The 12,792-nt window shown below is 33.6% G+C and overlaps 3 protein-coding genes and 1 non-coding gene across 4 annotated transcripts; 2 read left to right on the forward strand and 2 right to left on the reverse strand.

The window, feature by feature from the left end:
• Nucleotides 1-445: 445 nt before the first annotated feature.
• On the forward strand, nt 446-3,092 carry LOC100181244 (conserved oligomeric Golgi complex subunit 4). The gene has a single exon (XM_026838339.1). It carries the CDS (start codon nt 537-539, stop codon nt 2,814-2,816), a length of 2,280 nt encoding a protein of 759 aa, XP_026694140.1. The 5' UTR covers nt 446-536; the 3' UTR covers nt 2,817-3,092.
• A 197-nt stretch (nt 3,093-3,289) lies between these two features.
• LOC100183691 (transmembrane protein 50B-like) lies at nt 3,290-7,685 on the forward strand. Its single transcript, XM_026838365.1, has 5 exons — nt 3,290-4,283; nt 4,727-4,839; nt 5,291-5,358; nt 6,122-6,214; nt 6,790-7,685. Exons 1-5 carry the CDS (start codon nt 4,185-4,187, stop codon nt 6,897-6,899), a joined length of 483 nt encoding a protein of 160 aa, XP_026694166.1. The 5' UTR covers nt 3,290-4,184; the 3' UTR covers nt 6,900-7,685.
• A 3,294-nt stretch (nt 7,686-10,979) lies between these two features.
• On the reverse strand, nt 10,980-11,845 carry zf(c2h2)-19 (zinc finger protein). The gene is given in 1 exon segment (NM_001078393.1): nt 10,980-11,845. A coding segment is annotated over 1 exon segment (780 nt). The 5' UTR covers nt 11,769-11,845; the 3' UTR covers nt 10,980-10,988.
• A 697-nt stretch (nt 11,846-12,542) lies between these two features.
• trnas-uga lies at nt 12,543-12,623 on the reverse strand. The gene has a single exon. It is a non-coding gene; the product is annotated as a tRNA-Ser (tRNA).
• Nucleotides 12,624-12,792: the final 169 nt, after the last annotated feature.

A 12,792-nucleotide genomic window follows, 5' to 3' on the forward strand; every position in this document is an offset into this window, starting at 1 on the left:
CCAACCCAAGTGGTCACTAATGGGTTGTCCAAATTATCAGCCATACATAAAAAAAGAAAAAAATCCGCCCCCCAAAATAATCACCTACAAAGTAACATACATGGTAACTCAATAAGCTGGCACGAGGTGTTAAACCCGTGTGATAACGACTGTCGTTTTCCGGCCACGCGAGGATAAAGTAAGTTACATCCATTCATTCTTTCATTCATTTAAAACTAAGAGTTCAATTATCGAGTTCCTTTTACAACTTCTATCTAAAAAACTCATTTTATGATTTTTTATGTATTATACAGTTCACTAGCGGGTAACCAGTGCTTAAAAGTACGAAATTTACCTATAAACGATTAATCAAGACAAAAATTGTTGGACTAAATCAGACAAATGCTTTTTTTATAAAAATATATCAGACACCACTTTTTGGCAACACTGATTTCGAACTAATTTTGACAAAATTCATTAATAAGTTTCGTATTGAATCTTGTGACTTAGATTTTTTGTGGTTTATTGTTGTCGTATATTAGCTTCTAATCTCCAAAATGGAGTCGGAATGGCCGTCTTTAGACGACATTCGCCAATTAACAACATCTGAAGAAATTGAAAAAGCGTTTAAAGAAGTTGAAAGCAGTGAACAACGATATACAAACGAATTAAATGAGCAACTCGAAAATAAATCTGTACTTGACGAACGAATGGATAGCTTGAACAAAATGCTGCCTAATTTAGACCTTCTACATTCTGACTCAAAAAACCTCTTTGGGATAATTCAATTTACGTATACCTTAGCTGAAAACATAAGCTCAAAAGTACGTTTACTCGATTTAGCAAAATCGCAAGTTTTTAAAGCGATTCAAAGAGTAGACGACGTTTTGGACTTAAAATTTTGCACAGACGGTGTGAAAACTGCTATGGAGTCAAACGACTACGAAAAAGCTGCAGCAAACATACACAGGTATTTGTGTTTAGACGAAAACGTTATAAAACAGACTGTACATGAAGGTACTGAAAGCTCAAGTATAAATGCTTCCCTAAAAGTGCTGAAGGAGGCCAGAGTGGCTATGTCCCAGGTCGTAGCTGAACAGTTTGATCTTGCCGTGCTAAATAATGACCTTACTGGAGTTGAAAGATTTTTCAAAATTTTTCCGTTGCTAAAAATGGAAGACGAAGGCCTTGACAAATTTTCGCATTATTTGTGCCAAGAGATTGCTAAGAGTTCGAGTGAAAATTTAAAACAAGCTTTGCAAATCGAGACTGGCGATACAAGGTATAGTTTAATTTTTGCCGATGTTTTGACCCTGCTTTTTGAAGGGATAGCTAGAACTGTAGAAAAGCAGCAACCGTTGGTAGAAACATATTATGGGCCGGGAAAATTATTCGTTTTGATCAAAAACGTCCAATTAGAGTGCGATAAACAAACGAATGTGGTCCTGCAAAAGTTTAAAGAAGTACGCAGCTTTAAGGGTACTGTCCAAAGGGTACAGCAATCGTTATTTTCAAGTAAAAAACCTGAAAATGAGCAAAAAGTTGACCCACGAGACCTGGAGCCACTACTTACAGAAGTTACCATAATAAGTTCTCGAACAGAGCTTTATTTACGGTTTATAAAGCGAAGAGTCCAAGCTGATATAGAAATCGTTTTCCCCACGAAAGAAATTAAACAAGAGCGACAAAAAGAGTTGCAAGCGTGGATCACGAATTGTGAATTAAGCCATTGTATACAAGAGGTCATAGGATACTATATTATAATGGAGGAATATTACATGCGTGAGTCCATAGCAAAAGCTATACAACTCGACAGTTTTGAGCCTGGGAATTTAACATCTAGCATGATAGATGATGTGTTTTATATATTAAAACAGTGCATTAAAAGGTCCATGATGAGTTCTTCGATAGATTGTGTTTGCGCTATGCTAAACCATGCGACTTCTGTTTTGGACGGTGAGTTCCGTGATGTTTTGGTTAACCAAGTTAAAATCGGCTTCCCTTCTGGTGGAATGTTGGATAATATAAGTTCCGCTTATACTGTGATGCAGTCGTCATTTCAGCACGGAAAACTACAAAGCGTGGACGAGCAGAGCACCGCAACCAGGCAGAAGTTTCTCTGTACTCTAAACAATGCCGAAGTAGCTAGCGAGCACGTACAGACACTAAAACACAGCTTAGACGCTGAAGTAACCAAGGTATTCAACCAGCTTACAGAACAAGAAATGGCCAAAATGGAAAGCTGTCTTGCAGATTTAGCTTTGCTGTCCACGAAATTCAGGAACGTTTTACAAAGTGGTTTAACCGATTTAAGCGTCTCGCTCATAAAGCCAGAAATTAAGCCATTAGTTTCAAATTTCTTATCCGTAAGTCATAATATAAATGAAGATGATCTAACAGATTACGAGGCCAACGACCCTTGGGTGCAAGAAGTTATTTTCAACATACAAGAACTCTTAAACAAATTCCAGCCAGTACTATCTCCTAATATATATGACCAACTGATCAGTCATTTAATAAATGAAGTAGTAGTGCAACTCGAAAAAGCTATTTTAAAAAGCACGTTTAACCGTCTCGGAGCTCTCTTTTTTGACAAAGAACTGCGTTCTCTTGTGAGCTACTTAACTTCTACAAGCTCTTGGAGTGTTCGCGACCGTTTTGCAAGAATGATGCAGATATGTACCATTTTGAATTTGGATAAAGTATCAGAAATAGACGATTACTGGGGACACAACGCGGGTTCCCTAACATGGCGTTTAACACCTGCAGAAGTCCGTCAAGTTCTGAGTTTGAGACCGGATTTTAAATCGGATGAAATTCGGCAACTAAAGCTTTAGTGTGCTAAGTTTTTCTATTTATTTATTCCGTAAACAGAAGTTTTATGTAAAATAATTTCAATATTATATAGTTTTGTGGGTCAGTGCTATTAGTATGTTCGGTTTTGTATAAACTGTTTGCATTTAAATTCAAAATCAAGTTATATAAATAGCTTACTTGAAGTCTACAGATCTCTTTGCGCCATTTAAAAAAAAATTTGTATCTTATAAAAATGCATACGAAAACCTTTTCGTAAAGTAATATATATAATGTATATATATTGTTATTTGGTAAAAGTTTAATATATATATATAAATTGTATGCAATACTGGTGCTTCTATAAATAAATATAGTAGGCAGGGGGACGATGGGACACCTTTAGCACATAATATCCAAATATCCTGATCGTGTTTTAAACAATTAACAACGGTCTTTTTGGGAGTTGTGAGGATGCGGTTTCACAATTCTTTGAATGTTCTTTGTTTACTACCAAATGAAATGAGAAAATGGAAAAAAAGGGTGTCTCATTCCCCCCACCTTACTATATATATGTTACACATTTTACATAGTGGCCAAAATGTTTTAATACTAATATATTGGTGTTATATACAAATGTATTGTATATTTGAAACCAAATACTTATAAACGGTTATTACTTCCTGTTATTTTCTTCTTTAAGGTCTGAATAATCCACTTTCTTAACAAGACATATTCACTCTTTTATAAATAGCAATCATATTATTAATGAGCATAAATTAGTAGTATTGTATTGAGACCCCCAAAAAATTAATTGACAACCCAATTAATCAAACAAAAACAACCGATTAGTTAAAATACAATGACATAATGTTTTTTAAATATTCTTATGCCTTTTCTTATGCTACAATTTAAACTAATTATCACATTGGTGCATTAAAATCATATATGGAGTATTGTGGGGTAAGACGGGACACCTTTAGCACATAATATCCAAATATCCTGATCCTGTTTTTAACAATTAACAACGGTCTATGGGAATCGTGAGGATTCGGTTTTATAATTTTTGAAATATTTTTTGTTTACTATCAAATGGGCCGGAAAAAAGAATAAAAGGTGTTCCATCTTCCCCAACCCTACTATATAGTAGTTTAAAGTTCATTTATCCAGTGGCAGTGTCCATTAGTTACTAGATTTTTTCCCGCTCTATATTTAAATAATTCCAATTCGGAAACCCAATGTTATATTCAATATATGTCTGTGTACAAAATATTTTGCATTGATACCTACACATATTTAAGAATACTGAATGCCTTGTTTATAAATGTCTGTTTAAGTGTAGTTTTTCATACTCGAAATTGTATTACCAGCTTTGGGTGCATAATTTAATAGGAATTACCACTTAGTGCAAAATGGCTGGAATTTTGGATAATTTTCAATGCCCTTCTTGCGACTGCATTGAACTTGGAGAAAAGAGAAATGCTGTCGCTGCTGTACTATCTGGAGCTTTGGTAAGTATTTAGATACTACATGCTCACTGTCCAGCTATATTTTTTTAGGTGAAACGTAAATTGCTACATTGTATGACCTCAACTTTATAAAATTGAACTTAAAAAATCTTTAGGGTACCTCTGAATTCAAAAGACTACATTGTCCTGGAAAAATATTTTACGAACTGTCTTTTTTTGCAAAAACTTTTTAATATTAAGTTTTGCGAAAAAATGCATTATTATATTTATTTTTTGCAAAAAGTGACATTTTATATATATATATATTTATAATTGAAAAACTTTCCATTATTTAATTAAAATTAAGATTACAGTAAGATTTTTGCAGAACAGCTTGTCTAATTTTTTTTGAATATTTTTTGCAAAAACTTTACATTAATAGATTTACATTACTGTAAGCTTTTGGCAGGGGGTATATGTTCTAAATTATTATTTTTTTGTTTCAGTTTTTTAGTGGCTGGTGGATAATTATTGACGCAGCTGTTCAATTTCCAGCGGAAAGTGAAATGCCACACGCAGTTCATGCATGTGGAGCAATAGCTTCTTTAGCTTTTTTTATGTAAGTAAAAGAATGCAACTTATTTATTTTGGTAGGGCAATGACTTTATTTATTTTGGTACATCAATTTTTGAATGTAATTTATTTATTTTGATGGGGCAATTTTTGAATGTAACTTATTTATTTTGGTAGGGCAATTTTTGAATGTAACTTATTTATTTTGGTAGGGCAAAAATTATTTATTTTGGTAGGGCAATTTTTAAATGGTAGGGCAATGACAGTTGTTAAAACCTATGCCGCGGCAAAGTGGTTAGCGCGCCTGCCTGTAACCGGAAGGTAATGCATTTAAGGCTCGTCGCTGCTACCATTGTAAGTGTACATCTCCTTGGGCAGGCGCACTTAACGGCAATTGTTCCAACCGGGTGGTCACTAATGGGTTGTCTAAATTATCAGCCATATATAAAAAAATCCCCCCAAAAATAATAACACCCTCAAATATCTATTACATTCAGGGTAAATGCAGTTTCAAACGGTCAGGTACGAGGAGACTCTTATTCTGAGGGCTGTCTTGGCACTACAGGTATGTATTTATGTTGACTTAGTGTTATATAGTAGGGTGGGGGGATATGGGACACATTTTTTTTCTATTTTCTCGTCCCATTTGGTAGTAAACAAAGAAATTTCAAAGAATTATAAAACTGTATCGTCACGACTCCCATAGACCATTGTAAATTGTTTAAAACAGGTTCAGGATATTTAGATATTATGTGCTAAAGGTGTCTCATCTTTCCCTACCCTACTATACTATTTTTAGTGACTTATTTAAGTATTTTTGTTGTACTACTAATTAGTAAGCAACCCAGAAAATTTAAATTGCAGCTTTAGGGTTTAAAGCAATAATTTTTTGAAGTTTTTTTATACATAAGTTTGTTTAGGACTATTATCAGCAATGAAACACACAACACAGTTTTACTAGTCCGTAATAGGTTGTCAAAAAAATTACTTACATATTAAAAATCACAAAGTATTAGAAGTAACATACGTTTTAAATCGTAGGCTGGCACGAGGTGTATGAAACAGAACACCCATGTTATAACAACTGTCATTGATTTGCCTTACCATGCCAAAATAAAATAAATGTAACTTACTTTAACCTCGCGTGGCCGGGAAACGACAGTCGTTATAACACGGGTGTTCTGTTTTATACACCTCGTGTCAGGTTACGAGTTACCATGTATGTAACTTCGTGGGTAATTATTGTTGGGGGATTTTTTAATTATATACATATATTTAAGTGATATTTATAATATATATTCTTATTTATAAAATAACCAATATTACAGGTGCCAGAATTTGGATGTTGCTTGGTTTTCTTTTGACTTTCGGATCCCTTATTGCTGCTATGTGGGTTTTGTTTGGAATATATGTTGTAAACAGTAAGTATTACCTGTATATATATATGTGTATATATGGTGACATTCAGTGGCGCAGCCAGCGGGGTGTTTAGGGAGTCGCGACCCATCACCTTTTAAACCCCCCAAAAAAATTTTAAAAATATGTAAAAAAAAAATTTTTTGAAAAATTTTTGATTAAAATCCTCCCTTAATTTTTTTTTCTGGCTGCCCCACTGGTGACATTTATAAGTTGTTTGTGGGCAAGATGTAATATTTTCCTTTTTTTTAGTGTGTAGCTACTATGCTGCTAGCAAGACACTTAATGGCAATTGCTTCAACTTAGTGGTCACTAATGGGTTGTCCAAATTATCAGCCCTACATAAAAAAAATTAAGAAATCACCCACAAAGTAACATACATGGCAACTCAAAAGCTGGCACGAAGTGTATGAAACAGAACACCCGTGTTTAACGACCGTTATTTTTACCCAGATTTTATAATTGTACGGACAGTAATCTATCTAATACACCACTAATAGTTTAGACTAAACAGTACCTTAACATTGATCAATAAAAAGAATTTACCTCTAAAACCTAATCACTTTTCATCTATTTTAAGCTACAAAGGGAAACTCCTATCCTGGTGTTGCTGTATTTCTGCAAAACGCCCTAATTTTTTTTGCCACACTTATTTATAAATTTGGTCGTACAGAAGAGCTATGGGACTAAGCCTAAGATTTTTACAGCATTGTTATTGTTTTTATAATATAGTAGGGTGGGGGAAGATGGGACACCTTTAGCACATAATATCCAAATATCCTGATCGTGTTTTAAACAATTAACCACGGTCTATGAGAGTCGTGAGAATACGGTTATAATTCTTTTAATATTCTTTGTTTACTGCCAATTGGATGAGAAAATAGAACGAAAATGTGTCCCATTTTCCCACACTCTGTTATATTTTACAGTCCTAAAAAATGAAATAGAATTGGAATCTAAAAACAAAATTGATCAGAAAAAATTACATGTAATTTAATACGAAAAAAAATACATGCAATTTCCTATGTAGATTTTCGTAAATAATAAAATTGTTTTTATTTTTAAATAATACTATCTTTTTTTACTTTTTGTTATCACTGTCTGAAAAAGTCCTAACTTTAAATGAAACTCTAATTTGTAATGCATTTTATTGGCTTAAAATTATACAATTTTCCTTCACTTAAAATTTATTCAATAACAGTTTCTTTGCAATTTTCGCGGTAAAATGTTTGGGACAGAGTAAAAAATGGGTAATTTACTGATTTAAAGTTTATCTCAGTGGTGCAACTGCTTTAAAAATAAAATAAAATTTATAAATAATATTAAAACGAATTCAATATTTAAATTTGTGTTGTACATATTAACAATTTCTTCAAATGTATATTTGTTGTTCTAATTTTGATGTTGTATTTATTCTCCTAATGTGCTGCAGTTTATTTTGCACCTGTGTTATTAAAGTCATTTCTAAACTGAAAAGTGTACAGTTATACTTTAGAAGTCTTAATCTAAAACAACTATTCAATTATAGAAAAAAAAGGTTATAGTTTTATAATATGAAACCTGAAACAGATTACTGTATGTATAAAAAATGTTATTGTTTAATAATATACTTTTCCGGCGCCGTAGCACAGTTGGTCAGCGCGCCTGCCTCTAACCCAGAGGTAATGGGTTCAAGGCTCGTCGCTGCTACCGTTGTGGGTGTATTTGTCCTTGGGCAAGACACTTAACGGCAATTGCTCCAACCCAGTGGTCATTAATAGGTTGTCCAAATTATCAGCCATACATAATAAAAAAATGATCACCCACAAATAACATAACTGGCACGAGGTGTATAAAATAGAACACCTGTATTATACTGACTGTCGTTTTTCGGCCAAGCGAAGATAAAGTAACATTCAGTATTCAAGTATTGTATACAATTAAAAAGATGGTTGCTAGTAAAAAATATATAATACAGAAATGGGTCTTAAATATACAAATTAAATACAGTGTTTAAGTTATAAAGATAAATAATTACTCATCTTGACCACATTCATTTGCAACCCACAAGGAAAAAGCCATTGTAGTTATACGACATTTGTCTAAGTTATCAGCCACATACAAAATATAATCACCCACGAAGTTACATACTTGGTAACTCGTAAGCTGGCACACGGTGTGTTATAACACCTGTGTTATAACGACTGTTGTTTTCTGGCCATCGAGAATAAAGTAAGTTACATTCATTCAAACAGTTGTACCATGTTAAGTAGTTTCATTTAAATGAATCTTACTATGCCTTTGCATATTACTTTGACCTGCAAAAGCTCTGTTACAAGTCTTACATTTGAATGGTTTTTCACCAGTGTGGATTCTTCTGTGATTTTTCAGAGTATTAAGAAGAGAAAACGATTTTTCACAAACTTCACATATGTAACGCTTTTTTTCAACGTGAATCTTCTGGTGTTTTTTCAGGCTTCTTACGTTCATGAATGCAGCTTCGCAGGTGTTACATTTGTGAGGTTTTTCACCGGTGTGGATCATTCTGTGAATTTTCATGCTTCTCAGATCAGCGAACGCGGCATCACATGCAAAACACTTGTGCGGTTTCTCTTTTGTGTGCGTCAGATGATGTCGCTTTAAATTACCAATCTGTCTAAAAGCTTTTGGGCAGAAGTCGCATACGTAAGGCCGTTTTTCGGAATGTATACGTAAATGTACTGATAAAACACTCCTGCCAGAGAATGCTTTGTCACATATATGGCATACAAACAGCTTTTTTTTTGTATGGACTGCGAGATGTGCTTCTAAATTATACTTAACTGAGAATCCTTTATCACAAATGTTACAAATAAAAGGTTTCTCTTTTAAGTGGACATTTGTATGCCTGATTAAGTCAATTTTCTGCTTAAAGGCCTTGTCACATGTATCACATTTAAATGGTCTCTCTCCAGTGTGCACTCTTTCATGCCTTTTAAGATCTGCAATTGAAATGCATGATTTCGGGCATACAGAGCACTTATGTGGCTTCTCTTTTAAATGAGTAATCTTGTGCCTTTTTAAAGCTAAAGGATAATGGAAGTTTTTCCCACACACGTCACAACCATAAGGCCTTTCCCCCGTATGTGTCCTTATATGAATTACCAGTTTGCAGTGACTGCTAAAGTTCTTGTCGCAGTATTTGCACAAATGTTTGTTTTTTCCAGAAGATTTCTTTTTGGAAGACTCCTTTGGCATTTTTCTTTTATAAAAGTTTTTTTTTTATAACTCTATCAGGAAGTGTAAGAAAACAGTGCTTCCATACAACTTAAAAAAACAGTGTTTCTAAACAAAAAAAAAACAGTGTTTCCTAAAAAATATTTTTCAAGCACATTTTTTAAATTCGTTTATAAGTGAATTTTCCTAAGCCTACAGTCTGAATCAACAAGTTATAAATTTAGACAAAAGTTATTAACTTTTCAACGAAAAATGTCACAAACTAACTTTGGGATGAAATAGTTTAGCCATGTTTAAATAAGACATGGATGATTTCTACTTATAAAAAAATGAATTGTTATATATTGACATTACACAAAACATTTTTGTTACATTAAAAAAACAGAAAAAATCAGATTCATATATTTCATAATATATAACAGTAAAGCTAGTAAAAGTAGCTTGTAAAATGAATTACATACATTAATAGGCACCAAACTTTTACAAACACAGGGAAGGCTATGATAGTTACCTGTTAAATTTTACAAAATAATTTACCTAAGTGGTTATAATCTTTACTAATTAATGCAGGTCATTAAATTTCAGGGTTGGCCTGCCTACCCTGCCACCCCAGGTTTGGTGCCTATGTATATAGCTTGGTTATATCATATTATTTTTTTCTAACTCAAAAGTAAGTGGTATATCGGAAATGAAGAATGTAGTAGGGTGCGAGGAGGATGGAACACTTTTTCATTATATTTTCTCGTCCCATTTGGTAGTAAACAAAGAACATTCAAAGAATTATAAAACCGTATCCTCACGACTCCAATAGACCGTTGTTAATTGTTTTAAACACAATCAGGATATTTAGATACTATGTGCTAAAGGTGTACCGTCTTTCCCCACCCTACTATATAGGCCTATATATACAAATTATCAAAATTATTATACGGTACGAATTAACAGTGGCAAAAAAATAAACAAATATGAGTTGAAACTATTTTACATAACATTAATTTGTTACAAATCAAACATTTTTGCATTTTTTTTATAGCTAGTGTAAAAAATTTTTTTTCTTTAAATTTGTTTTATAGTTGTTGTGTTAAAATGTAAGTTTTTACTAAGCTAACTTGACAAAAAAAAGTTAAAAAAATTATATATATATGTGTTTTTGGTAAGTTTTTAATTTTTAATACAGTGGGGTGAAATAGAAATTACCTAAAAGTATATAGTAGGTTGGGGGAAGTTGGGACACATTTTAACTCTATTTTCTCGTCCAATGTGGTAGTAAACAAGGAACTTTCAAAGAATTATAAAACTATATGCTCAAGACTCCCATAGACCGTTGTTAACTGTTTAAAACATGATCAGGATATCCGGATATTATGCGCCGAAGGTGTCCCATCTTCCCCCATCCTACTATATGCTAAATAGTAAATACACATAGATTTAGCAGTGGAAATCACAAACAAATATTTTTGATGCTCTATCAAGCTTTGCTCTTTCAGTAAAAAATTTTCTCAGTTACAGAAAATCACTTGTTGTCCGGCGCCTCGGAGATAATCGTTTTTTGCCCACGGAATAGATAAAGCAAGTTACATTCATTTATTCAAGTTTTATATTCTTTTTGTTGACTATTGGAAATTTTTTTGATTTTCTCACTTTTTTGTGTGTTTTCATATGCAGGTCAAAGCTATCTTTTTTGATGTAGATTCTTTTGCAAAGTTTGCATTTAAAAGGTTTCTTTCCGAAATGCATCATTTTGTGTCTGTTCAAAGCCCCACCCTCAGTAAAAGCTCTGTCACAGAACTCGCATTTGTAAGGTTTCTCTCCAAGATGAATTCTTCTGTGCGCTCTTAGCGTACCATTCTGAGCGAAACATTTTTCACAGAACTCGCACTTATAAGGTTTCTCGCCTGTGTGGACTCGGCAGTGCACACGAAGCCTAGCTTGGCTCGCAAAAGCCTTTTCACATAATCCACAAGGAAAGGGCCTCTCCCCTGTATGTACACGACGGTGTATCCGCAAAGGGCCAGATTCTGAGTATGCCTTACTACACAAATCGCATTTGTATGGCTTTTCCCCAGTATGGACCCTTCTGTGGTTTAAATAATTGCTTTTATCCGTGAATGCTTTATCACAAACATTACAATGGAATGGCTTCTCGCCAGTGTGCTGCCTCATATGTATAACGACGTGATAACTTTGTGAAAACGTTTTATCACACACATTACAAGTTAGAGTCTTTTTATTCCTATGTCCCCTCATGTGCAATTTTAGGTGACCGACTTTTTTGAAAACCCTGTCACACTTTTTACATGGGTATTCATATTCTTCTTTTTCTTGCTTTATTTTCACTTGCCGTTTGAGTTTTGCTCTGGCCATATTTTTCCAGTTTCTAGGTCCAGTTAATAATATGCAACCTGCAGTTTTGCATTATTAAAATATCAAGCCTAAAAAAGGAATTAGCATCTGTTAATATTAAATTGGTTATAAAATTGACTTAGAACTACTACAGTAAAAAAAAACAAAAAAAACATAATCACCCACAAAGTAACATACATGATAACTCGTAAGCTGACACGAGGTGTATGAACACCCATGTTATATCGACTGTCGTTTTCCGGCCACGCGAGGATAAAGAAAGTTACATTTATTGAATTTTTCGTTCTAGAGCACGTTATTCTAGATTCAGATTCTAAAATTCTGAATGCAAACGGCAAAATAAAGGAAAATACATTGGCCATGGGGAATCCCCTCGCTTAGTTTTGGGGAGAAAAAAATCAATGGTATTAAATGAACATATAGTAGGGTGGGAGGAGAATCGTATAAACACCTTTATATAGCTCTGGGTGGGAGGAGACACCTTTAGCACATAATATCCTAATATCCCGATCGTGTGTTAAATAATTAAAAACTATGGGAGTCGTGATGAAAAAGTTTTATAATTTTGTTAGTGTTCTTTGTATACTACTAAATGGGACAAGAAAATAGAATGAAAAAGTATCCCATCTCCCCCCACCCTACTATATATTAACATTAAACGGAACATAGTTTGACAGCTCTTCGTTTCCCACAGTTTTCCTCTATTTCGTGTAATATAAAATGATTTTTAAAAAAACAAGAGGAAGATACGTAGCGCTTTAAAAGTATAACAACCGCTGCGAGTAGGGTTCGAACCTACGCGGGAAGATCCCATTAGATTTCAAGTCTAACGCTTAAACACTCGGCCATCGCAGCTCGACAAACTTTTCCTTGCAATTTTACAACAGTTGCAATTTACTGGCGTTTACAGTGCTGAAGTTGAAAATTCAACTATAAATAAAAGCTTCCAGTGCAGTTTATAAATGCTATACCCAAAACTTTTTAAATATGCCGAAATCTAAATTAAAAGGACAGAAAAATAAAA

The sequence above is a fragment of the Ciona intestinalis genome, unplaced genomic scaffold, assembly GCF_000224145.3.
Source record: "Ciona intestinalis unplaced genomic scaffold, KH HT000075.2, whole genome shotgun sequence".
Lineage (NCBI taxonomy): Eukaryota > Metazoa > Chordata > Ascidiacea > Phlebobranchia > Cionidae > Ciona > Ciona intestinalis.

What these genes read in the sequence shown, in the direction of transcription:
- LOC100183691 (XM_026838365.1), top strand. Translation starts at nt 4,185, where the DNA reads ATGGCTGGAATTTTGGATAATTTTCAATGCCCTTCTTGCGACTGCATT. An exon ending in CTGTACTATCTGGAGCTTTG is followed by an intron (nt 4,284 to 4,726) that starts GTAAGTATTTAG and finishes TTTTTGTTTCAG; the next exon opens with TTTTTTAGTGGCTGGTGGAT. An exon ending in TGGAATATATGTTGTAAACA is followed by an intron (nt 6,215 to 6,789) that starts GTAAGTATTACC and finishes ATCTATTTTAAG; the next exon opens with CTACAAAGGGAAACTCCTAT.
- LOC100181244 (XM_026838339.1), top strand. Translation starts at nt 537, where the DNA reads ATGGAGTCGGAATGGCCGTCTTTAGACGACATTCGCCAATTAACAACA.